Here is a 25,665-nt window from a genome sequence, read left to right as displayed (position 1 = left end):
CTTACCATGAGAACACTGTACTATCTTCTTAATTTTTCTATAACACTAAAACCATTCTAAAAAAAAATTATTAGTAAACAACAAGAAAAAAACAACAAATAGCAGAACAAAGACAGAGGAAAGAAGCAGTGAAGGAAAATACAGAAATTATCCAATCTGAATAGAAAGAAAACAGGCTTGGATGGAAAAAATAAAAAAGAACAGAGCCTCAGGGATCTGTAAGACTGTAACAAATATTTAACTTTCATATCACTAGAGTCCTGGAAGGAGAGGAAAAAGAGGATAAGGCTGAAAAAGTTCTCAAAAAAATGTCTGAAAACACTGCAAACTAGGCAGAAGATATAAGCCTACAGATAGAAGCTGAGCAAACCCCAGGAAGGATAAACTGAAGGAATCACAATATAGCAGAGTCAAATTTCTGAAAAAATTTAAATAATATTAAAATTTGGATAAAAATAAAAACAAAGGAAAAAAATCTTAAAACCAGCAACAGAAACGACACAGCTATAGGAGAAATACAACTGGAATTACAACCTAGAAGGACAGAAAACTTTCAGTCAACAGACCCTCCACTCAATCCAAACACCACAGGAGCAATGTGGCACCAACCCCACCCACACTAGAAAGGACAAGTAGAAAGCCTAGACTCCACCTTTGCCTGGCTATAATGAGGTACCCCACGCCAGCAACCCAGCTAGGGTGACATAAGAAAAGGTCAAGTAGGGAGCCTGAGCTTCTTAACCTATCAGAAAGTAACAAGGTACCTTGTCACCTACCCGTCAAAATGAGAACTAGCAGAGTCAAACTTTCACCAGCAGTACTAAGGCCAAAATTGAAATTAAATATAGTCTAAAAAACAGAAAGAAAATGAAAAAAAAAAAAAGTGAACAAAGTCTAAAGAACCTATAGGACAAATTAAGCAGACCAACATGTACATTATGACAGCTCTAAAAGAATAGAGAGAACAAGCAAATTTTTATTTTAACAATGGCAGAAAACTTCATAAATTTGATGATCATAAAGAAATCCACAAACCTGAAAAGCACAACAAATTATAAGTAGGATAAACTCAAAAAGACACACAACAGTACAAATTATAATCAAACTGTTGAAAGACACAGAGAATCTTCAGTAGCAAGAGACAAGCTACTTATCAAGTACAAAGAAACCTCAGTAAGATTTTCCACCAATTTCTCATCAGAGACCATGGAAGCCAAAAGGCAGTGAGAGGACATATATAAAATGCTGAAAGAAAAAAAACTTTCAAACAAAAATATTATACCCGGCAAAACTGTTATCCAAACATGAAGGACAAATAAAGACATATCAAATAAAAAACTGTGAGAATTTGTTACCACCAGACCTACTCTAAAGAATTGTTAAAGACAGTCAAAGATTTAGGCTGAAATGGAAAGGAAACTAGACAGTAACAGAGTGAACAAATAAGACTCTTTAGCAGGGGCGCCTGGGTAGCTCAGTCGGTTGAGCGGCCGACTTTGGCTCAGGTCATAATCTCCCGGTCTGTGAGCTCGAGCCCCGCGTCGGGCTCTGTGCTAACAGTTCAGAGCCTGGAGCCTGTTTCGGATTCTGTGTCTCCCTCTCTCTGACCCTCCCCCGTTCATGCTCTGTCTCTCTCTGTCTCAAAAATAAATAAACGTTAAAAAAAAATTAAAAAAAAAAAAAAAAACTACATGGGCAAATATAAAACGTAGTACTGGAGTACTTTAGTTTATAAATCCACTTTTTACTTCCTACATGAATTTAAGGACAAATGTACAAAACATAACTGTAAACCTGTTATTGTGCAAACAATGTTTAAGATGTAATTTATTGTAACATAAATGGGGCTGGAGCTATACAGGAGCAGGAGCAGGAGCAGGGTTCCTTTTTTTTTTTTTTTTTTTTTTATAAAGTTTATGAGAAAGGGGGGTGGGCGGAGGGAAGGAGAGAGGAAGAGAATCCCAAGCAGGCTCCACACTGGCAGCTCAGAGCCCAACATGGGGCTTAAACTCACAAAGTGCAAGATCATGACCTGAGATGAAACCAAGAGTCAGACACTTAACTGTGCCACCCAGAAGCCCCTACAGGAGCAGAGTTCTTAAATGCCAATTAAGTTGTTACCAGCTTAAAATAGATATAAATTTAAGAGGTTAAACGTTAAGCAAATTCAGCAGCATACTGAAAGTATTATACAACGCAGTCAAGTGGGGTTTATCTTAGTAATACAAAGAGTGCTTCAACGTAAAATAATGAATGTAATAAACCACATGAATATAATGAAGGCAAAAACCACATGATAATCAAATGGTAAAGAAGTTTGACAAAATCCAACATACTTTTATGACTAAAACACTCAACAAACTAAGAATATTAGAAAAGTACTGCGACATAATAAATGCCATGTATGAACAACCCACAACTAGCATCAGACTCAATGGTCAAAGATAGATGGCTTTTCTTCCAAGATTAGAAGCAAAACAAGGATGCTCAATTTCGTCACTTCTTCTAGTCAATAAAATAGTGAAAGTTCTAGCCAAAACATTTAGGAAAAAGAAATAAAAGGCAACCAAATTAGAAACGAAGAGGTAAAACTACTGCTATTTGCACATGACATAACTAGATGGGAAAAATTCCAAGGGATCCACAATAAAGCTACTAGAGCTAAAAAACAAATTCAACAAAGTTGCAGGGTACAAGATCAACACTTAAATATCACTTGTATTTCTAAACACTAGCAATGTACAATCTGAAAGGGAAGTTAATAAAGCAATTACATTAACAATTGTGTTAAAAATAAAATGCCTAGGGGCGCCTGGGTGGCACAGTCAGTTAAGGGTCCGACTTCAGCCAGGTCACGATCTCGCGGTCCAGGAGTTCGAGACCCGCGTCAGGCTCTGGGCTGATGGCTCAGAGCCTGGAGCCTGTTTCCGATTCTGTGTCTCCCTCTCTCTCTGCCCCTCCCCCGTTCATGCTCTGTCTCTCTCTGTCCCAAAAATAAACGTTGAAAAAAAAAATTAAAAAAAAAATAAATAAAATGCCTAGAAATAAATATATCCAAGAAAATGGAAGACTTGTACACTGAAAACTATGAAAAAAACTGCTAAGAGAAATTAAGAAAGGTCTAAATAAATAGGAAGACAACCCATATCCACAGCCAGGAAGATTTAACACTGTTGAAATGTCAATAGTACCCAAAGCAATCTACAGGTTCAATGCAATCACTATCAAAATTCTAATAGCCTTTTCTGGAGAAATGGAAAAGCTAATCCTCCAATTCACATAACATTGCAATGAGTCTAGAATATCCAAACAATCTCTAAAGAACAACAAAGTTGGAAGACTCATTTCCTAATTTCAAAATTTACTACACAGTTATCATAATAGTGTGGTTCTTGCATAAGAACAGACACGTAGATGAATGGAATATCCAATGAGAGTCCAGAAATAAACCTACTCATCTATGGCCAATTAATATTTCACAAGTATAATAAGTCCATTCCATGGGAGAAACAATACTCTTTTCAACAGATGATGCTGCTGGGACAACTGGATTTCCACATACAAAAGAAAGAAGCTGGATGCCTGTCTCATATCCTAAACAAAAATTAATTCAAAATGGACCAAAGACCTAAACATAAGTTAAAACCATAAACGTCTTGAAGAAAACATTGGGATAAACCATCTTAACTTTTGATTTTGCAAACAAATTCTTAGGTATGGACCAAAAACATAATCAACAAGGAAAAAAGAGGTTAACTGGACTTTATTAACATCAAAATTGTTGTACATTTAGATGACATTATCAAAAAAGCAGAAAGACAACACACAGGAGACGACATCTGCAACCATATGTCAAATAAGGGATTAATATTCAGAACATATAAAAAACTACTACAATTGAAAAATAAAAGGAAAAACAATGCAATTCAATCAAAACGGGCAAAGGACTTCAATACTTTCAAAGATACACAAATTGTCCTTAAGCACATGGAAATATGCTCTACAGCATTAGTAATCACAGAAATACAAATGAGAACCAGAGATACCACCCCACACCTACTGAGATGATTATAATAAAAAACAAATGTTTAAGTGAAATAAACCAGACACAAAAGGACAAAGTAATATATGATTTCAAGTATATGAAATATCTAGAATAGGCAAATTCATAAAGACACAAAGAAGATTAGAGATTACCAGGGATCAGGGAGGTAGGAGAAAATGAGGAGTTACTGGCTTGTCAGTTTCTGTTTGGGTCATTGCAAAGTTTTGAAAATAGAGGCAATGGTTGCACATTATGAATGCAATTAATGCCACTAAACCGTATACTTAAAAATGTTTCAGAACAATTGGAAATTTGGTTATATATATTTATCACAATTTTTAAAAAAAATTCAAGTTATTTTACACCTTTTTTATGCTCTGGAATGATTTAAAATAGCACTCAGATTACCTAGTTTAAATCTGATGGAATTTTCCTATGAAACCATCTGAGTCTGTTTCTCCTTGTGGGTTAGTTCACGGATAACTATCTCTATTTCTTCTAGGGAGATTCTCTGCTTTACTGTATCATCTGGAGTCAATTTAGGTAAATTAGATTTTCACACACACAAAAAAATTATTTTCACAGAAAATTACTCAGTCTGGGTTGTATTTTTATATAAAGCTGCAAAGTAGTCCCTTATGATTTTCTTCAACTTCCTCTGTTTTGATGCTTCAGTCTACCTTGTCACTTATTTTTGTGAATTTACCCATTTTTTAAGCCTCTTTTCCTGATTAGATTGATGATCAGTTGGTCTAGTTTTTCACAGACCTGATTTATCATAGAAGCAGTATTCTGAATTATTTTGGTACTGTTTTTATTTCTTAACTCATTAATTTCTACTTTTACCTTTATTTCTTTCTTCTCCTTTTAGTTTGTTCTTTTTACAACTTTTTGAGTTGAATATTTAATTCATTTATTTTCATTTTTATTGTTTTAAGCATGTATGGATTTGAATTTTACTCAAGCATTTTTTAAAATAAATATCCTATTGATATCTTAAAGAATGCATCCCCCCCAAAATTAAACATGATGCCACTTATGAATACTAATGGGAAAATACTAAATAAAATATTAACAGTTCCAACTAAACATTTAAAATATAACAATGACCTGGTATGGCTTATTCTAGCAATGCAAGAATGGTTACATGGTTTAGGAAATTCATTACAAAAAGTCACATATTAATAGATTTAAAGGAGGGAAGAAATCACATAACACTTCCATAGACACTGAAAACCTTCAAAACTCAACATTCATTTTCGGTGAAATACTTAATAAAACAAAAATCAGTGGGTACTTCTTTAATATATTTAATATATATTGACCTCAACCCTAAAGCCAAATAATTTAATGAGGAAATACCAAAGGCATTCCCACTGGAAAAACAAAAAGATACTTCCACTCTTTATAACTCTACTGGAGTTATTAGGAAAGCCATTATGCAAGACAAAATAATAATGGGAATAAGAAATGTAAAGGAAGATCTAAACTTTCTCTACTTGCAGATGATATGATGACTTAGTCAAAAATCCAAGAAAATCAACCAATAATGATGATTTAGTTAGACAGCAGCTATTTAAAATCAATTTAAAAATATATGTAGGCATACATATATGTACCTACATATATGTACATATACATATACACACACAATAATGGAAGAGAAAACCTCATTTAAAATAGTAACAAAAAGATAAAGTATTTATGAATAAGTTTAGTAAGAACTGATCTAACAGAATGAAATCCCTTGTTCTATAATGGGATATTTTGACATAAAGATGCTGATTCTCAATGACAGTCATTTGGATGGAAAAAATATTTGACCCATAATTTAACAATATACCAGAATAAATTCCCTTACATGCATTAAAGATTTAAATATTAAAATGAAGGCTTGCAAACATTAGAAAGAAAATAAGAAAAGCATTCCTTTATAGTCTGGGAGTAAGGAAAGTATGTGAAACAAAATCCAGAAACAATAAAAAGAAAAAAAACTGTTAAATTTGAAAATAATTAAAAATTTTACATTACGGGTGTCTGGGTGGCTCAGGTCATGATCTCACAATCATTGAGATTGAGCCCCAAGTTGGGGCTCCAGGATGAGTGGGGCCTGCTTGGGATTTTCTCTCTCCCTCTCACTCTGCCCCTCCCTGCTCACTCTCTATCTCTCTCAAAATAAATAAATAAACTTTAAAAAAAGATTCTTAAAACCAAATTAAAAAAATAAAAATTTTACACGGCAAAAATTTTTATAAGCATCCAAACACAGTTATTTATAACATGGTAGGATATCATTACTTAATAAACTTTATAAAAAGTCAAACCATGTTAGAAGTCAAAGACAGTGGCTATCTTTAAAGAGGTAGAAGGGAAAAGTCACTGGGAGAGGACACAAAGGGGCTGAATTGGTAACGTTCAGTTTCTTGAAGTAGGATCTTAAAAATCAAGGAGGCCCAGATTTCACGTTTTAATAACACTATGCAACAGGGATTGCTACTTCCACAACTTTACACATGGTGAAATGAGGCAAGACACAAAGGAGGTTAAATAATTAAATAATTTGCCCAGGACATAGATGACTGGTGGGGCCAGGATTTTAACACAGGCCAACTAACTAAAGCTAGCACTCTTAACCAAACCTTCCATGTATCAGAAGATAATAAATGCAACATAATCATCAACATCAAACATGACAGGGAGGTCTTGGAAGATTATAATTAGTCTGATCCTTACACTAATGAATTTGAAGTATGCCACCTCAAATGAAAATCCTATGAAAGCAGGATCTATGTTTACTTTCCACTATACTATTTCCAGCAACTAGGACAATACTTGCAACATGGTAGGGGCAATTGTTTGTAAACAAACTACAAATGCATTTTGCTCATTAAAATAAATGTTCAATTTAATGGAAAAAACAGAGAAGATCAAAACCCAAAGAAAAAATGTGTAAAAGATAAACAGTTCACAGAAAAGGAAAGACAAGTAGCTCTGAAATATGAAAAAGTGCTCATCATTCCTAATAAAAGGAATATGAATTAAAGCTATATCAACATACCATCTTTCCCAATCAAAATTATGTGTTAATACTCTGTTGGAGAGGGAGTGGAGACACAGGCACTCAACATACACTACTAAGAGAGATACAAACTGGCACAATTACAACAGAAGGGAATTTAACATGTCCAACTAACTAACATATGCACTCCTTTGGCAAGCAGCCAGCTTCTAAGAGTCTACCCTAAAACCATACCTCCACAAATACAGAGAAAATACATCAGGTTATTCACCACCTGCTATTTATAATAGCAAAGTACCAGAAATAACCTGAAGACCATCCAATAGCAAAGTGATCAAATAAACTATTATATAGCCCAGTGCTGTCTGGGACATGGTTAACCACTAGCTCTTAGATTAAGGGAGACCCCATAATTGGCAACATTTGTCATGAAAACACTCCCACTATGGCTAATTTCAGCTACAAAATAAAACCAAACATGAAACTGGAAAGAGACACACAGAAGCACACCATTATTTGTAAAATGTCCATTGTATAAACATAAGACACAAATAACCTTAAGAATACAAATAACATTAAAATACATTAAACTAATTAGGAAGTAATAGGTTTTGTGTACTTCTTTTATTTTCAATATTGTTGAGGTTTGAATTGTGTTCCCCCAAAATTCATCTTTTTTTTTTTTTTTTAAAGAACGAGAGGGCACAAGTGAGCAAGAGGCGGGGGGGGGGGGGGGGGGGGGAAGGGAGGGAGGGAGAGAGGGAGAGAGAGAGAGAGAGAGAGACAGAGAGAGACAGAGAGAGACAGAGACAGAGACAGAGAGAAGCAGGGCTTTAGCTCCCCAGTGCAGGACTGGAATTCACGAACCATGAGATCATGACTTGAGCCAAAGGTCGATTCTTAACTGACTGAACCACCCAGGCACCATAAAATTCGTATCTTTAAGCCCTACTCCCAATGCGATCATATTTAAAATAGGGCCTTTAAGGGGGCAGTTAAGGTTAAATAAGTCCTAAGATTGCGAGCCTAATCATACAGGACACAAAGATCCTTATGAGCAGAGGAAGAGAGACCAGAGATCCCTTCCCCTCCCCTCCCTACACCACCCTTTTGTAAAGAGGAAAGACCATGTGAGGAAACCACAAAGAGGAGGCTATCTACAATCCTCAAAGAGCAGACTCACCAGAAACCAACCCATAAAGGTTTGATACTTGAACTCCTAGACTCCAGAACTATGACAAAAGAAATTTGTTTGAGCCCTCTAGTCTGGCATTTTGTTACGGCAGCCCTAAGACTAATATAAATTTATCTATGTTTATACAATTTATTTTTAATGTTTTGAATAACCAGCTCATAGTTTTCCTGAAAATTTAACTTGAACAGCCATTAAAAAACAGAAGAGAGGAAAGTCCATATATCATTGATAGACAATGATTTCCAAAATACGCTGTGAAATGAAACATTGAAGAGAAGCGTAGTACATACAATATGTTGCCTTTTGTATAGGAAAAAGAGAAATGAAGAATGAATTACATACTTTCTTAATTCTTCATAAAGAAGAGAAACTATAAAAGAATAAAAACTGAAAAACTGATACCTATAAAAGATAGGTAGGAACCAAAAGAAGATAGAAACAGGAGCTGGTTTTCTCTGAACATATATTTTAATGTACATTTTACTTTTGAATATATTCAAAAACAAACTACATCAAAAGACCTTAAAATTGAAATATAAATCTTCTTAAACAAAGCTTTTTGAAAAATCATATTTGCAACACCTCTCCTCCAACGCCCCAAAAATATTTTTTTTTTTTAGTTTATTGATTTTGAAAGAGACAGAGACAATGTGAACAGGAGAGGAGCAGAGAGAGAGAGAGAGAGACAGAGAGAGAGACAGAGACAGAGAGAGAGACAGAGAGAGAGAGAGAGAGACAGAGAGAGAGAGAGACAGAGACAGAGAGAGAGACAGAGAGAGACAGACAGAGAGAGAGACAGAGAGAGAGACAGAGAGAGAGAGAGAGACAGAGAGAGAGGGAAAATCCCAATCAGGCCCTGCACAGCCAGCGCAAAGCCCTATACAGGGCTCAAATTCACAAACTGTGAGATCATGACCTGAGCCGAAACCAAGAGTCGGACACTTAACCAACTGAGTTACCCCGGCGCCCCAGCAAAAAATACATATGTAATATTTCAAAAGAGTAATCATTCTGCTAGCATTTACCATTATATGTAAAATCACAATTTCTAGTAATTTACATATATCAGTATTCATTTGAGATATGTTATCTCCAAGAGATGAAGATAACAATGGAATTAAATGAGATTCCAGGATAAATCTAGAGTATAAATAAATGCTGCTAAAATAAAGCTATTATAGCAATTTAAAACATATTCAAAAGAATGGCCAGTTTTGATTAGATCATGAGTTACCTGTTTGTATTCACTGACACAGCTTTGACAGCAAAATCTTTTCTGCTGACCATCAATCACCAGGACATTATTTCCAGCACCTTTGCTGGGCAGGTACTCTCCACACTGTTCACAGCAATTCATTATTAAACCATTGGCCATTCTGTATCTATTAAAGCAGTGGTCACTGCACAGCTTATGAGTCATATTTTTAAAGCTAACTTCATGGCGAATCTAAAAACAAACAAAATTTTAAAAAATAAATGAGTATCACAAGTAGCTAAATAACAAGGTGCTCCAATAGAAAATGCCTCAATAATTTTTCTGTGGAAGGCTTATTTAGGGAAAAAGAAAGACAAAGTACCGTTCGTGATTCTTTGAACCTATTTTTATACACACAATAAATACACTTATGGCAGAGGGGTCAGCATTAGCGACATCACTACGAACTTCTCTAGAGAGATCTAAAAATGATAGGAAACAACCCAGTTTGGATAAAACTTCTAAAACAAAGAGACTGGAAAACTTTAGACAAATCCAAAAGGAACTATAAATAAAATACACTGCTCTAGAAAGGTAGGAGAAAACCAATGTTATAAATAATTCAGATGAGGTATGTATAATACACAGGTTTCTTTTAATATAATCAAATGCAAAAACTTTAATACCATATGAATAATGTTAAGTTATTAAAGATATTTCCTCCATTTGTTCTCTTTCTTAAGCATGGTAGTTTCGAGTCAAGTCTGTATATTTAAACACTATGGTTTTGTCTCTACATGCTGCAAACCTCAGGGAAAAAGTATTATATTTTAAAATTTCCTAAATCATTCTCCCACAGGGATTACATAATGGAATATACATCTCCACTTTTAAAGAACTATATACTGATGACGTCGTAACTATTAAATAAAGCTAAGAATATTCCCATGAATTAGAACTAAGAGAGAAGGCACAAAAATACAAACCTCTGTTAGTTTACCACAAATTGTACATCTTGATTTATTTAGAGCTCCTTTAGTAGGATTCTGTTTGTCTTCATAGAGAGACAAACAAGATGTACTACAGAATTCCTGGAAGGATTCGCTTGAATCCACTTGAGCGACAATAGTTCCTTTCATCGTAGTTATATCTCTGAAAAGTAAGTGAACAGCTTAAAGTCAACTTGTATTTAAAAAAAAATCAAACGTAAGAGCAATAATTAACATTTCTAATTTCCACATATTTTACCCTGGGAATCAAACACCATTTTTAGATCCATTAAATCACGTTTACTATTTAAAAACTCTTGGCAATAAAATGTGAACACAGAAGATAAGGAACCAAAATGATTTCATACTATTAAATCTTTGTCAGTACCCAATTTATCTTCAAACTCCTTAACAAGGCTTTCAGACATTGGAAACACTTTAAAAAATAAAAGTAAAAAAAATCAGTTGTTATTATTTATATATGGAGTTTAACATCAAAACCTAATTTCCTGAGATACAAACTTATAACACCTAGTCAATTCCTTTCCCATAGGTAAGTAGAAAACTTGGAGCAATCTAGGTCACAGAAATGTGACATATATTCTAGAGAGGATATATGAACTTATTTAGGTACACCCCTAGAGCCATAACCCAAAAGGACCCCACCTACCATTCTGTACAGCTCTGTAATGCAATTCGAAATGGTAGGAAACAAAAGTGATGACCTGTGAAGTTTTCCTTTAATGAAATTCTGAATTTCAAGATCCTATACTACAGTATGTAAAAGTCTACTGCTGTAAAGCAATCTAAAAACTATGTAACCGTTCCAATACTTGCATTTATTAAACTTGTACAGAGAACCTTTCCAAAGTTCTAAGATCTAAACTATCTTCCCAAATTTGGGCCGCTCCAAGAGATGGCACAGAAGGAAAGCCCACCTGGTTCGACCGTGCACATAATATACCATGTTCCACTATTTTTAACTAGTGAAGCAAGACCTAAAAAGTAATGTAAGACAGAACTGTCTCTCCCCAAAGCTATCCAAAAACTGCTACTTGTGTCTTAAAACACTGGGCATTGTAATGACTGAATGTTCAAAACTAACATAAAAACATAAAATCCAAAGACTTGCCAATTTAAAATAATCTTAATATGAAGATAGTACAAAATTTGACCTATTTTAATGTGATATAAATTGCAAAACAATTTTATCTGGCTAGAATTCTAATAATTAATAATGCAAATAAACATGCATTTTGACAAATTCAAGGAGTTCAATGGAGATTAGAGCCAAAATTAATTACAAGGGCCTGGTATCTAAATCAACCCCAAATAAGAAGCCTTTTAATCATCAGCCACCCAGAGGTAGTAGGTAATCCTCCAAAGCTACTGCAAATCTGAGTTTTGCTTTAAGATTCAAACAACTAGCTTACCAATTTTCCAAACATCATAATTTGCCTCTAAGACTCAGAATTTTCCTAAAATTATATACTACCAATATTCAACCACATGGAATTATGCTGAAAGGTAAACCTTACCTACACTTGTGGTGAGCACAGCATAACTTAGAGACTTGTCCAATCACTATATTGTACACCTGAAACTAATGTAACACTGTGTATCAACTGTACTTCATTTAAAAAAAAAAAAGAAGGAGAGAAAGGTAAACCTTACTTTTTACACATAACACAAAGTTTCTTTGGAGCAGGCTTGTGAGAGAAGGAAGAAAGGCAGGTGGTAGAACAAAAGAGATGAGCTGATCCTTTTCGCTGATAAGCCGTCTGTCCCTTCTGTAAAGGTTTTTTACAGTTTGCACAAGTGACTTTAACTGGTTTAGTGGGTTGTTGCTGTGCAGAAGGCTGGAAAATTTGTTTAGGAAGTGAGGCCACTGGTGATAAAGAATCCACCCCTGGTTGTTTCTGATTACGAGGAAATGAAGCTGACTGGGAAATCCAAGAATCTTAAAAACAAAATGCACAAGGAAGAATAAATGAAACAGGTATTTATACACATTGGGATCTCTATCAAAGAAACAGTTTTAACTTCCCATCCTGTACAAGTTTAAGACATTAATAAGGCAGCAATGTAGCAGAGAGGTAAAAACCCAAGGACTAAGAATGCCTAGTTGACATTCAGACTCCACCTACTAAACTGGAAAGTTAAACTCTGTACCTAACTCTTCTCTAAACTGGAAATGGTACCAACCTCATAGGAATGGTAACATTAAATAAGATAATACATGCAATAAAACATAGTAAGTAGCATAGAGGAAGCATTAAAAAATATTAGCCATTATTGATTAAACAAGAATTTACAGAATATTCCTTTAAGTAAGGAACACATACATAAACATAAAAGTTGATAATGAAAGTTATAATAAAATTTTGGCCAAACACTTGACAAATATAATACAGGTCTGATAAACTGTATATATGATTATATTCAAAACACCTTTTCAAAAACAGCTTTTTCCAAGGTGCCTGGGTGGCTCAGTTGCTTAAGCATCCAACTCTTGATTTCAGCTCAGATCATGATCTCACAATCCTGAGACAGAGCCCCACGTAGGGCTCCGCACTGAGCGTGGAGCCTGCTTGGGATTCTCTCTCTCCCCATCTCTCTCTGCTTCTCCCCACTCATGTACCTGCACGCATGCGCGCGGGCTCTCTCTCTCTCTCTCTCAAATAAACATTTTTAAAAATAAAAACAGCTTTTCCCATGTTTAGTTCCATGGCCTCTAAATAGACCACATAATACCAAAGAAATTAGAGTGTTACACAGAAATGATAAGCCAACGTATAGTGACTCATCCAACATCATTATTACGGTCTCACTGCAAACGGTTTCAGCATAGCACAGAACTAAAAGATATGTGCAACATTAACAGTAGAGTGCAGAGTTTATTTTCTCTCTCTTAAGCTGGTACTTAGCAGAAAGTCTCCTGCTTACTACACTAGTTACTGCTCCACAGATCTCTCACTACACTATCAATACCATAACCTTTTTTCCTTTTGAAACTTTACAGGCCACCATTTCTAAATTCTACTATTGTCTCTAGTAATTTTTTTCTTTTCTAGGTTATTCCAAATTTTCAACTTCCATACATAAAAAGTTACCCTTCTATATGAAAAACAATGGTCTTTTTCCTTCCACAGGAAGTACAAATTTATCTAGAGCTCAGGGAAACTTCTTTATTTTCAAAACCTTGAAGAGGGAGATTTCCTGGTTCCGACCCAGTCCATCAATATAATTATTTCAAGGGGCTACATAACACTGCTACTGAAATTTTACCTTAGTCCGTAATACCCCTCTCCACAAAATTATACTTCATACGTTGAATAAACAGTGCATTCTGGAATCCTGTTATTCTGCTATGATCAGGGTAATAGACCAGTTTTAATAAATAGATACAAATATTAATGACTACAAAGAAAATACAGTTGGCTCTTGAACAACATGGGTTTGAACTAAGTGAGTCCACTTATATGCAGATTTTTTTATAGTACAGTATTATAAGAGTATTTTTTTATGATTTTCTTAATAACATTCTTTTCTCTAGCTTAGTTTACTATAAGAATACAGTATATAATACATATCATACAGAAAATACATGCTGTTATCAGTAAGGCTTCCAGTCAACAGTAGACTACTAGTTAAAAACAAAACAAAACAAAACAAAACCCGAAGGCTACTAGTAGTTATGTTTTGGAGGAGTCAAAAAATTATATATGGATTTTCAAGTGCATGGGGGGTGGGGAGAGAGGGGAAGTTGACACTCTTAACCCTTACTATGTTTTTAAGAGCCAACTGTAGTCACTAATTGAAAATTCCACCTTATGAAGGCCCTCCAATCAAAACTTGTATTTGAACATATGCTCAATTTTGTAGGTTTATCACTTGAACATATTCTTAAAGAAATGAGTTAAATTTAAGGGCATCTATTAACTTGATTTTGAAAAAAAAAAAAGGCATTTTTCTAATTTAGTTTTAGACCCTGTATAAATAATATGTCTCCATTTATCTATTTTTCAGTTCTTATATATTTCTGCTACCAAATTTTCACATCCTCCAACATGAAAATATTTTTAGGAAGGTAAGTTTTGTCTAAACCTATTTTATTCAAAGGACATCAGGGGGCAGCAGTTTAATTTGCCCAAATCACAATTAGTCTGACAGCTAGTATAAACAGCCAAGATTTTATAACTCCCTATTACTAATAAAAACAGCACATTTAACAAGAGCTAATTCAGAAACAAAAGAGCCAAAAGGTATATCTGTTCAGTTTTTTTTCTGATAAGTAGTATACATTCCCTTGTATAAGAGCTTGAGTAAAAAGGAACACAATTGGGTTTTTTTTTTTTAAGATTTTTTATTTTTTATTTTTCTTAAGTAATCTCTACATCCAAAATGGGGCTTGAACCAATAACCCCAAGATCAAGAGTAACACACTATACAACTGAGCCAGCCAGGCACCCCCAGAAACACAATTCTTACAATGATATGCCCCTTTGACTCAACAATATCCCTAAAGAAATAAGTATTTCAAGATACAGGCATAAAAATATCCTTAAGAGTTACTTAAATAGTGAAAACTGGAACCAAGCTAAATAGAGAATAAATCAAACATATAGACTTGATATGGTCCAAAGTTCAAGATGTTTTGTTAGGTATTTAAAGGGGTAGTAGGAGGAAAGAGTTTACAAAACAATACCTAAACCATGATCTCAGGTTAGAATTAAATGTACTACTCTCGATGGTGAGATTATTTCCTTCCTCATACTCTTATGTTTTTAAAATATTTATAATTACAATAAAGACAAAATAGTTATTTTCAAATTAATTTGAGCATTAGCATCTTAAACTTTTATTTGAGCCTGAAAGTTACAATGAGAAAGAAACTAACATATAGACAGCTGACGTGTAAGTTTGTAAGACTTTTCTGGACGGCAATATGACAATATATTTCTACAACTTTAAAATGCTCATACAAACTCACAGACACATGCCCATACCCAGACTCGCCTACGAAAATACATATACACACATAGAGGGAAAGGGTCTTAGAAGGCATGAGATATTTTACAAATTGAATAGTAAGGAACATTATTTCTTCCAAAGTCATTATAAACCAGACAGATTTTTTTTTTTTCAACCAAAAGTCTTTGGAAGGATAGGGACAGTGATATCGTTTGGCCTTGTAACTTCATTTCTAGAAATATACTCTAAAGAAATAATGAGAAATTTGAACAAAGATGTTCATCATAAATCTATAATAGCAAAATATGGGAAACTGTAAACACCAAATATGGGAATGATATATCCATATCCACTATGCAGTCATTAAAGCTTGTATATAAATGTTATTGGTATGAGAAAATACAACATAATATTAAAATGGGAAAAAAACAGGAAGCAAAATTATTCAGAGTTGCATGTCAACCAAGTGATAATGCAAAGGAAAAAGACTGAAAGAAAACCACTCAAAGGACTGATGCGGTAATCTTCAGTTAATAAAACACTATCAGGGATTTAATTACAGATTTTCCAAACATTCTTCAACAATTAAACATCACTCATAACCAAAAAAAATAAGTAAAAAGGAAAAATGACCAGCATTTTATAGCATTCTACACTAAGCTTTAGTCATTCTTTATTATTCTCCACAATTTCTAGGCTGATAAAGTTGCTAATAAGCCTAAAAGGATGAAAAAATGAGAGAAACAGAAAGAAGGATATATGAGAAAGACAGACATATAAAGGTTTAGGGGCAGAGGTGAAAGATAAAGGGACATACAAAGACATGATCATCAAAAAGCCAGAGTTCTTGTAACTTCTCTTTTTAATGTTTTCACAGAGCAAAACTGTCTAAAGAAAAATTTTTCAGATACTTGCAAAATTTACCAGCCTTCAAATATTAAAATATAAAATGCTAGTAAGAAAAAATTAAAATCAGATAAGAGTCAAAATTAAACACAAGTAAAGTAAAAACAAATCTAAATGTGCCTATTATACAATACGAGGTTGTTACATAAGTGTGTTTATCTTTTTTTCACTATTTACACATCACTACTAGACAGAACTAAAATTGTATTAGCAAAAAGTAATTACATGACAAGTAAGATGCCAAACTGTTAGACTTCAGTGGTAGTTAATGTAAAAGGCATTTTTCTCCAATCCTTTAGACATAAATTTCTGTGATTTTCTAATAATCTGCAGAGAAATACATGGTTTTACATCTCTTATTAGCTAAAATTTCAAACTTACAAGTCAATAGAATTAACTTATCTTACATGAGTAAACTAACCGAGGTAGTACCAATTACTACAATAAAAAAGGAGCAAACAAATAAATTCATTTACATGGGGTAGATCACGTACTGCTTACCAGGATTATGATGAGTTGCAGATTCTCCATTCTGAAATACGTCTCCTGCCACATTCATTCTACCAGGATTAAAAGGTCCTACTCCAGTCTTGGTCTGTGAAGTTAAAGATGGGGTGTATGTTTGTATATTAACACCAAAATTACTTGACTGCAGTCCGTTAGAGACATCTCCCAAGTTGGTATTCTGCAGTGATGTTACATGTGTAATCATTAAGTTCATATCTCGCCCGTCAGTATTTTCTAATTGGCCATCATTCACAGAGCTTACACCTGTTTCTAAGGTTGTAACATTAGCAATCTGAATTTCAGAGTCTGGTTCTGTGGTGATACCACTATTACCCATTCCTGCATTTACCTTACTTCTTGAAAAACTGGAAGTGGAGAAATCCACATCATTGGTTCTGTTTTTAGATTCAGGAGGTCTCCGTTCAATAAAATTGGAGGAATTTTTCTCTTGCCCTTGATTTGTTTCCATGTCCTCTTCATCATCAATGACAATTGTCTCACTTACACTTCCCTTCTGAGAAGCCAACTCTTTTGAGGATGGAAGAATTTTGGAATCATTTCCTTGTAGTTCTTCATTTTTTGATGATGTAAATGTTACAGTCCTTTGATCAGCTACCACTGGTGCAGAAGGTGGGGGAGGTTGTACGGGTTCGATAAAAACAACATCATCATCATCTTCCACTGAAGAGTTTTGAAATTTATTAGATCTAGAAACTAAAGGATTAGGTGGACCACTAAATGAATTTCCTACATTGGTGAGACTAGTTGCCATGGCCGTACTCCCTAATAAAACAGGAGTCTGATCAGTCAATTCTAATCCTCCCACTGAACCTGTGTCCATGCCAAAAAACCTGTCAAGGAGATGGAAAGAAGAAAAAGAAAACAAATGTCAGTATAATCTTTTGTTATTCTAACTGAAAGATTTATTTATTTATTTGGTTTTTATTTTTAAAGTTTATGTGTTTATTTTGAGATAGGATGTGAGCACATGTAAGCACGGCGGGCGGAGTGGGGGGGGGGGGGGGAGCGGGGGGCGGGGAGAGACAATCCCAAGCACGTTCAGCACTGTCCATGCAGAGCCTGACGTGGGGCTCAGCCTTACAAACCATGAGATCATGACCTGAGCCAAAATCAAGAGTCAGACGCCCCAATGAGCCACCCAAAGCACCCCTGAAAGAACTTTTTAAAGGTAATTTTCTTTTTTATTCTAAATGACAATTCTTATTAAATAAAGGAAAAATTTGGTATCCATTCTATGATGTCATTCACTAAATTTCATATAGTTTCCATGGGAACCTCTTGCCATATAAAAAGGTAATCCTCCAATTTTCAGTAATGATATGTAGTATATTCCCACTTCCACCACCTCCTTTCTACCATACTATTTAAGCTATAAACTTTACCATTGGAAACATGGATAAATCCTTCAATATACGTTTGAGCAGGAAAATAACAAAAACCTGGCAATAAAAATCCCTTGTCTATACATTTATCCTATGTATCTACTGTATTGAATAAGGTGACATGATCTAATCCCTAACTTCCCTTGCCTCATCTTTTTTTAATCCCTTTTTTTTCATATTCCCTGGCCCCCTTACAACTATATAATTGAATCCTTCTGAGAATCTGAAATCCTTGTTGACCTTATCCAGAAAGCTTAAATCCTTATTTGCCAGGCACTATTGCTGTATGCTTTATATCCATGTATCAGGCTGAATAATGGCCCCCAAAGATATCAGATCCCAATCCCTGGAACCTGTAAATGTTACCTTACATGGTAAAAGGGTCTTTGCAGATATGATTAAGGTCAAGAATTTAGAAACAGATTAGCTAGGTGGGCCCTAAATGCACCAGTTTGCAAAGGGAGGTAGAAGGAAATTACAGGCATAGAGGCAGATCAGAGACTGAAGTGATGCAGCCAAGGGATGTTGGCAGTCACCAGAATGTAGAAGAGGCAAGGAATGGATTCTCTGCCAAAGCTTCCAGAGGAAGCCTGGCCCTGCTGACACATTGATTTGATCCCTGTGTCACTGATTTCCAACTTCTGACCTCCAGAATTATGAGAGCAAAAATTTTCTATTGTTTTAAGCCACCAAGGTTATGGTAATTTGTTACAATGGCCACAGGAAATATACACACTACACTTCCTAGTTATATCTTCAATATAACACTTGATATAGTTATAATTTCTGTCCCATTTTAATGAAGAAGAATTTATGTCTTGGAGATGCTAATTAACCTGCCAAAGTCACACAGCTAAAATGCATACCCAGGTCTTTATAACTCAGTAGTCCAAACTCTTCATTACTCTGCTGTATTCAACCTATTATTTTCTGAGCTCCTGATAAATATGCAGGGCTATGCTGAAGCCAAAGAGACTGCAAAGAGTTAACAGTGAAGAGCCAGAAAAGAAAGAAGGTAAGTTCTTGAGCAATGGGAGAAGATGAGGTCACTAATCTTGAACATCAATCACCTCAGTTTCAGTGACTAAACAGGAAAGAAAATATAGAACAGGCAGAGGATAAAGGGTGGATATAGATTGTAGGTTAAAAAAAAGGGACGGGGGGGTATAGGTTAGTTTGGAGACAAGGTGGACGGGAATTTGAAGTGGTTTATACATGGTAGCCTAATTTTCATAAAGTAGGTTTTCTGAGATGGTGAGAAAACAGTGGTTGTACAAGTCTTAAAAGACTGGTTCAAGAGCCCCAAGGCCAACTCTTGAGTCTTTTGTAATCCTCTTTCTCTAATAAAGTCATTTAGCCCGGTTTAAAAAAATAAAAAACAAAACGGATGGTTTAAGAACATTTACTACTTCATATATGCTGCCACTTGCTTATTTTGCTATAAAGAGCTTCTGAAACAATGAAGATGACACTACTATACATATCACTTTGGCAGATGGAGTAACAAGGACAGGGATAGAGAAACTGTTCATTGTATATTTCAGTGTTTTTCTTAATTTTTGAACACAATTTCTCACTTGTTTTTAAAGCAAAATTTAAAGTTTTTAACAACAAATTGGTAATAGAGTTATCAGAGAAGACCTCTTTGGCCAGGTGACATTTACACTGAAATCTGGAATGACAAGAAAGATTCACTGTAGCAAAATTGTAGGAAGGGCATTCCTACATTCAAGCCTGAAGGCAATGAAGCTGGTGAATCCAAGTAATAAAATAAAGACCAATGTGGCTGAACAAGGTAGGGAAGAATTGTAGGAGATATAAAAACATGCACAGAACAAGCTTCCAATGACAACAAGTTAATTCATTAACTGCATTCAACAAAGATTTACAAAGCATCCAACCTAGTATGCACAGGACACTGATCTGGACACCTGAGGGCGGTGGGGGGAGAGTGGGAATCAACAAACAAAACACATCCCTGCAATCAGAAATCATGAATTTTAAACACAAGTTTGGATTTTACTGTAACAGGTTGAAACATTGCAGTGTTTCCACCAAAAGGTTAACATGTCACTTATGTTTTTAATATATCTCCCGGGCTGCTATGTGGAAAATGGATGAGAAGGCAAGACTAGAGGCAAAGAAACCACCTAGAAGGCCATTGATCCAGCTGAGAGATGATGGTAGCTGAAAACAAAGGTGACGACAGGAGATGGAAAAAAACTGAACAGATTAGGGTTTTTTAAAAAGCAGATCTTACTAACATGAAAAGATCAGTAAGATTACTGTGGACCGAAAAAACGTTACAAGAAAACAGAGTATTATTACTACAACGTTATGCATTCCCCAAAAACCCATACACACACATATTCCATTTTTCCTAAATTACATAACTTTTATGTAAATTCATGAAAAAAAACTCTGTAAGGATCACACTATACTGATAGACATTGCTTATGGGAGAAGCAGGGAGTCTGAGTAAGAGAGGTGACCAACAAGTTGCACTTCAGATTTATTTATATTTTTTAGAGAGAGAGAGAGAGAGCACACAAGCAGAGGAGAGAGGCAGAGGGGTAGAGAGGTAGAGGGACAGAGAAAGAAAGAAAGAAAGAAAGAAAGAAAGAAAGAAAGAAAGAAAGAAAGAGAGAGAGAGAGAGAGAGAGAGAAGGAACCCCAAGCAGGCTCCATGCTCAGCATAGAGCCCAACACAGGGCTCATTTCCATGATCCTGGGATTATGACTTGAGACAAAATCAAGACTCAGTCAATTGACTGAGCCACGCAGGAGTCCCACAAAATTGTACTTAAGAGTCAACATTAATCTAAAAAGAATTTCAGGCAGCTAAGCACCTGAATGAATAATGGAAAAAACAGGCACCTGGCTGGTTCAATCAGAGGAACATGTGACTCTTGATCTTGGGGTGACGAGTTCGAGTCCCACATTGGGTGTAGAGATTATTTAAATAAATAAATGTTTTTTAAAAACAAATAATGGGGAAGACAGGAGTCAGTACAGAAAATAATAAAAAGTTGAGGGGCGCCTGGGTGGCACAGTCGGTTAAGCGTCCGACTTCAGCCAGGTCACGATCTTGCGGTCCGTGAGTTCGAGCCCCGTGTCAGGCTCTGGGCTGATGGCTCAGAGCCTGGAGCCTGTTTCCGATTCTGTGTCTCCCTCTCTCTCTGCCCCTCCCCCGTTCATGCTCTGTCTCTCTCTGTCCCAAAAATAAATAAACGTTGGGAAAAAAATAAATAAATAAATAATAAAAAATAAATTTAAAAAAGTTGATAAAGCGTTAAAGATGAAGGAATTATCACCAGATATAAGAGGAATACAGGTTAAGCACTTTTCATAGACATTAAATAGGGGTATATCAACCATTTTATGAAAACACTGGATAGACCATAACTAACTGCTCTTCTCACTGCATGTCTAAAACAGTGCCTGGGCACAGAGTATACACTCAGTTTTCCCAAATATTTGTGGAAAGGCAAGAAGGCAAAAACCCCTATGTTAACTTTGATTACCAGAGTTATTTTTAAGTAACCTTTACTTATAAAATTCTGATCCCTTATTTGATATATATTGTGCTATTCTCTAACCATTAAGCATCTTACTTAAACCAAGTTTAGTTTCCAGAGGGCATCACATCCTATTTAACATAGTAATGAAATGTTTGTAGTAACAAACAGTATTTTATACGAATGGCTATTGTATTTTCACTTAACTGTTGACAAAAACCTCTTCTGAGTTAAATAAAATAGATTTTAACTTTTCTATAATAAAGCCATACTTCAATACATTAAAACTACCCATGGTTCCAAGACATCAGAATTCAAGTACTATGTATAAAGCTGAATTCCATAGGAATACAAGCTGGTGCAGCTACTCTGGAAAACAGTGTGGAGGTTCTTCAAAAAACTAAAAATAGGACTAACCTATGACCCAGCAATTGCACTACTAGGTATTTATCCAAGAGATACAGGTGTGCTGTTTCGAAGGGACACATGTACCCCATGTTTATAGCAGCACTATCAACAATAGCCAAAGTATGGAAAGAGCCCAGATGTCCATCGATGGATGAATGGATAAAGAAGATGTGGTCTATATATACAAGGGAGTATTACTCGGCAATCAAAAAGAAATCCTGCCATCTGCAACTACGTGGATGGAACTGGAGGGTATTATGCTAAGTGAAATTAGTCAGAGAAAGACAAAAATCATATGACTTCACTCATATGAGGACTTTAAGAGACAAAACAGATGAAGATAAGGGAAGGGAAACAAAAATAATATAAAAATAGAGAGGGGGACAAAACAGAAGAGACTCATAAAATATGGAGAACAAACTGAGGGTTACTGGAGGGGTTGGGGGGGGGGGATGGGCTAAATGGGTAAGGGACACTAAGGAATCTACTCCTGAAATCATTGTTGCACTATATGCTAATTTGAATGTAAATTAAAAAAAAAAAAAATAAAAGGTGAATTCCAAAACCAGTCTCAAAATCATTGCTCTGAGAGCAAGAGCTGTATGTGCACCAGTGTGGATGACATGCTAATACTGAAAAATGGCAGAAGATACATTTATATCTGCTTTAAAGAAAATGGATAATTGTATCTAAAACTGTAAGGGGTGACTACTTGCCTTTCACAAAGATCTACAAATTACCATTCCACACTCTAAGATGTTTTAAATATTTCCAAAAACTAAAATATATATACACCATTACTCTAAAACAGTTCCTCACTAAGGAAGACTTCTTCATGGTAAAACAATAATATATGCTAAGGGAAACCTTCACATAAGGCCTTCACATAAATTTAAGTAAACATCAAAAAATTTTTAACATTACCACTCTACAGAAGGTATTAAAAGTTGAAATATGCTGAATAACATTGATTCAAAATTTTCATAACTCAATGAAATTTTTTAAAAATTAGTGCATCCATCCAGTAATATTTAACATTTATTTGATGCTTGTTATGAGCCAAATATTCATGTTAAAGCAAATCCATGAAGGAAATCACTTTGTCTTCTTTATACAGATCTAAAAACAAGAGGTGCTGGCTGGCTCAGCTGGTTGATCATGCAACTCTTGATCCCAGGGATGTAAGTGTAAGTCCCACGTTGGGCCTAGAGCTTACTTAAAAAAATAATCATTATCATCTTCAAAGCTAAGTTGCCCAAGACCACAGACAAGAAGTTAGATGTCAGGATTTGAATATTCATGATATCCAGTATGTAATTAAATATTAAACAATAAGATAATATAGCACAGTTCTTATTAATAAAAAATTCAGGAACACAAAAACCAACTCAATATTCAAAATATGCAAGTATCCAAAAGAAGAAATATCAAGCCTGGGGCACCTGGATGGCTCGGATGGTTGGGCGTCCGATTTCGGCTCAGTTCATGATCTCACAGTTCATGGGTTCGAGCCCCGCGTTGGGCTCTGTGCTGACAGCTCAGAGCCTGGAGCCTGCTTCGGATTCTGTGTCTCCCTCTCTCTCTGCCCCTCCCCCTCTCATGCTCTGTATCTGTCTCTCTCAAAAATAAACATTAAAAATTAAAAAAAAAAAAAAAAAAAAGAGGTACCAAGCCCAAGTGCCAGGCTAAAACGGATTTAAAAAAACAAATGAACTTTAATTTGCAGTTAATATTCAATTCATGTGCCATAAGGCAGGAAATATCCTTATCAAGGTAACAATTTTCAGAGGAATAAGGTATAAATCTATTGATGTTATGATATGAAATGTATAGGCTTTTAATGCAGAAGTTCTCTGGATCCTTTCTATGGTTTTAGCACACCTAAAACACAAGACGATTTCCAAGACAGAAAAGCTAGAACTGACTTCCCTCTGGTGGCTGGCTGCTAGGTACCAATTCATTCTTCTCGGAAGAAAACAGTGGAGCAGAGAATAGAACTTTCTTTACCACAGTTAGTTCTCTGCAGTAATCAACTTCTCAAAAACAGAGTAAGTACTCAACTATAACAACTGTTCCCAAATCCTAGACTATAAATAAATTTTGCCACCTCTATATGTCACTGAGAATCTTTCAACCACCAAACACTTAATTTACTCCTTTTATCTGATTAAAAATTGAACTGATTAAATCTGATTTAAATCTGATTAAAAGTTGACCACTTCTACATTATCTATATAAAGCCTATATCATTAGGCCCTTTTCTGCACCGAGTCAATTCTAATTAGCTATTTTACAATGAGCAAATTGTTTTACTTCTGTATGTTAGCTACCTTGACAATAAATTATATTTAAAAATATATAAAATAAAATAAAGAGGGGTGCCTGGGTGGCTCAGTCAGTTGGGCGTCCAACTTCGGCTCAGCTCAGGTCATGGTCTCACGGTTTGTGAGTTCGAGCCCCGCATCGGGCTCTGTGCTGACAGCTCAGAGCGTGGAGCCTGCCTCAGATTGTGTCTCCCTTTCTCTCTGCACCTCAAAGTGGCCCACTTGCGCTCTCTCTCCCTCAAAAATAAATAATATGTAAAAAAAAAAAAACAATAAGTAAAATAAAATGAAGACAACATAAATTTACAATAAAAAATGTTAGAAAAGGAAAAACAGAACAGCATGGATTCATCATGACTGAATGCCTCAAAAAGGTAAAATTCTTTTAACACCTAATAAAGTTTTGAAATGACTAAATTACAAGTAAAGTTAAACTTGTAGTTAAGATTCAAGTGTCATAAGGTAAAAAGTATCCCGATCACCACAAAATTTTCAGAGGAACAAAGCGATAGGTCCTCTTAAGTACAATATGAAAAATAAATCAAGACAGGTATCAACAAGATGGCAAAGTGGGAAGTTCTAGGTAAGGGTCCCTCCACCCAAGTAACCACTGAGCTGGACAGAGTGACTGGAACCAATTATAGATCCCTGAAACCCCACTGAACACACTCATTAATCACCAGGGTAGTGCCTGAGGAAGATAACGCTGATCATTCACAAGTGAGCAAATGCATGAACCAGCAACCATCCCCCATTCCTCACCCCCACTTGGCTATGGGGTTAGCATCCTGCATTCCTGGAGAGTCTGGCTTGTCAGAGGACTGGCAGTGAGGAACTTCTAAAAATTTGGGACTGTGTTTGGGTGGTCTGGAGCCGATCTTCTCCTGGTTTCATCTGTATAGGCAGGAGCAGCTTTCCCAAAAGCATCTATCTAATGAGACATGACCCTTTATCTCATTTTTTTTTCACCCCAGTACTTAAGGAAATTTTTGTCCAGTCACTAGTTCACCACAGGAATAATGGAACAGAAACTTCAATGACAACAAGAAATATAAAAAGTTACTTAGAAAAAGTAAAAAACAAATGGCTCCATCCCTCAACAAGTAAAAACTCAGCCATCTGTGAAGACTGGGAGAGTCAGACATCCTGAGTTACACATAATATACTCATAATGTTGTAAAA

At 35.3% G+C, this 25,665-nt stretch overlaps 1 protein-coding gene across 1 annotated transcript in view; it reads right to left on the bottom strand.

Moving 5' to 3' along the window:
• ZMYM2 (zinc finger MYM-type containing 2) overlaps window positions 1-25,665 on the bottom strand; it is a 101,824-nt gene that overhangs the window by 52,338 nt on the left and 23,821 nt on the right. The window contains 5 exon segments of the mRNA XM_043574652.1: window positions 9,494-9,706; window positions 10,441-10,606; window positions 12,118-12,403; window positions 16,825-16,918; window positions 17,180-17,681. Of these exon segments, the coding sequence (XP_043430587.1) occupies window positions 9,494-9,706; window positions 10,441-10,606; window positions 12,118-12,403; window positions 16,825-16,918; window positions 17,180-17,671 (1,251 nt within the window). The 5' untranslated portion in view covers window positions 17,672-17,681.

This window comes from Prionailurus bengalensis, chromosome A1 (assembly GCF_016509475.1).
Source record: "Prionailurus bengalensis isolate Pbe53 chromosome A1, Fcat_Pben_1.1_paternal_pri, whole genome shotgun sequence".
Lineage (NCBI taxonomy): Eukaryota > Metazoa > Chordata > Mammalia > Carnivora > Felidae > Prionailurus > Prionailurus bengalensis.
This window is presented reverse-complemented; position numbering and strand designations above follow the sequence as displayed.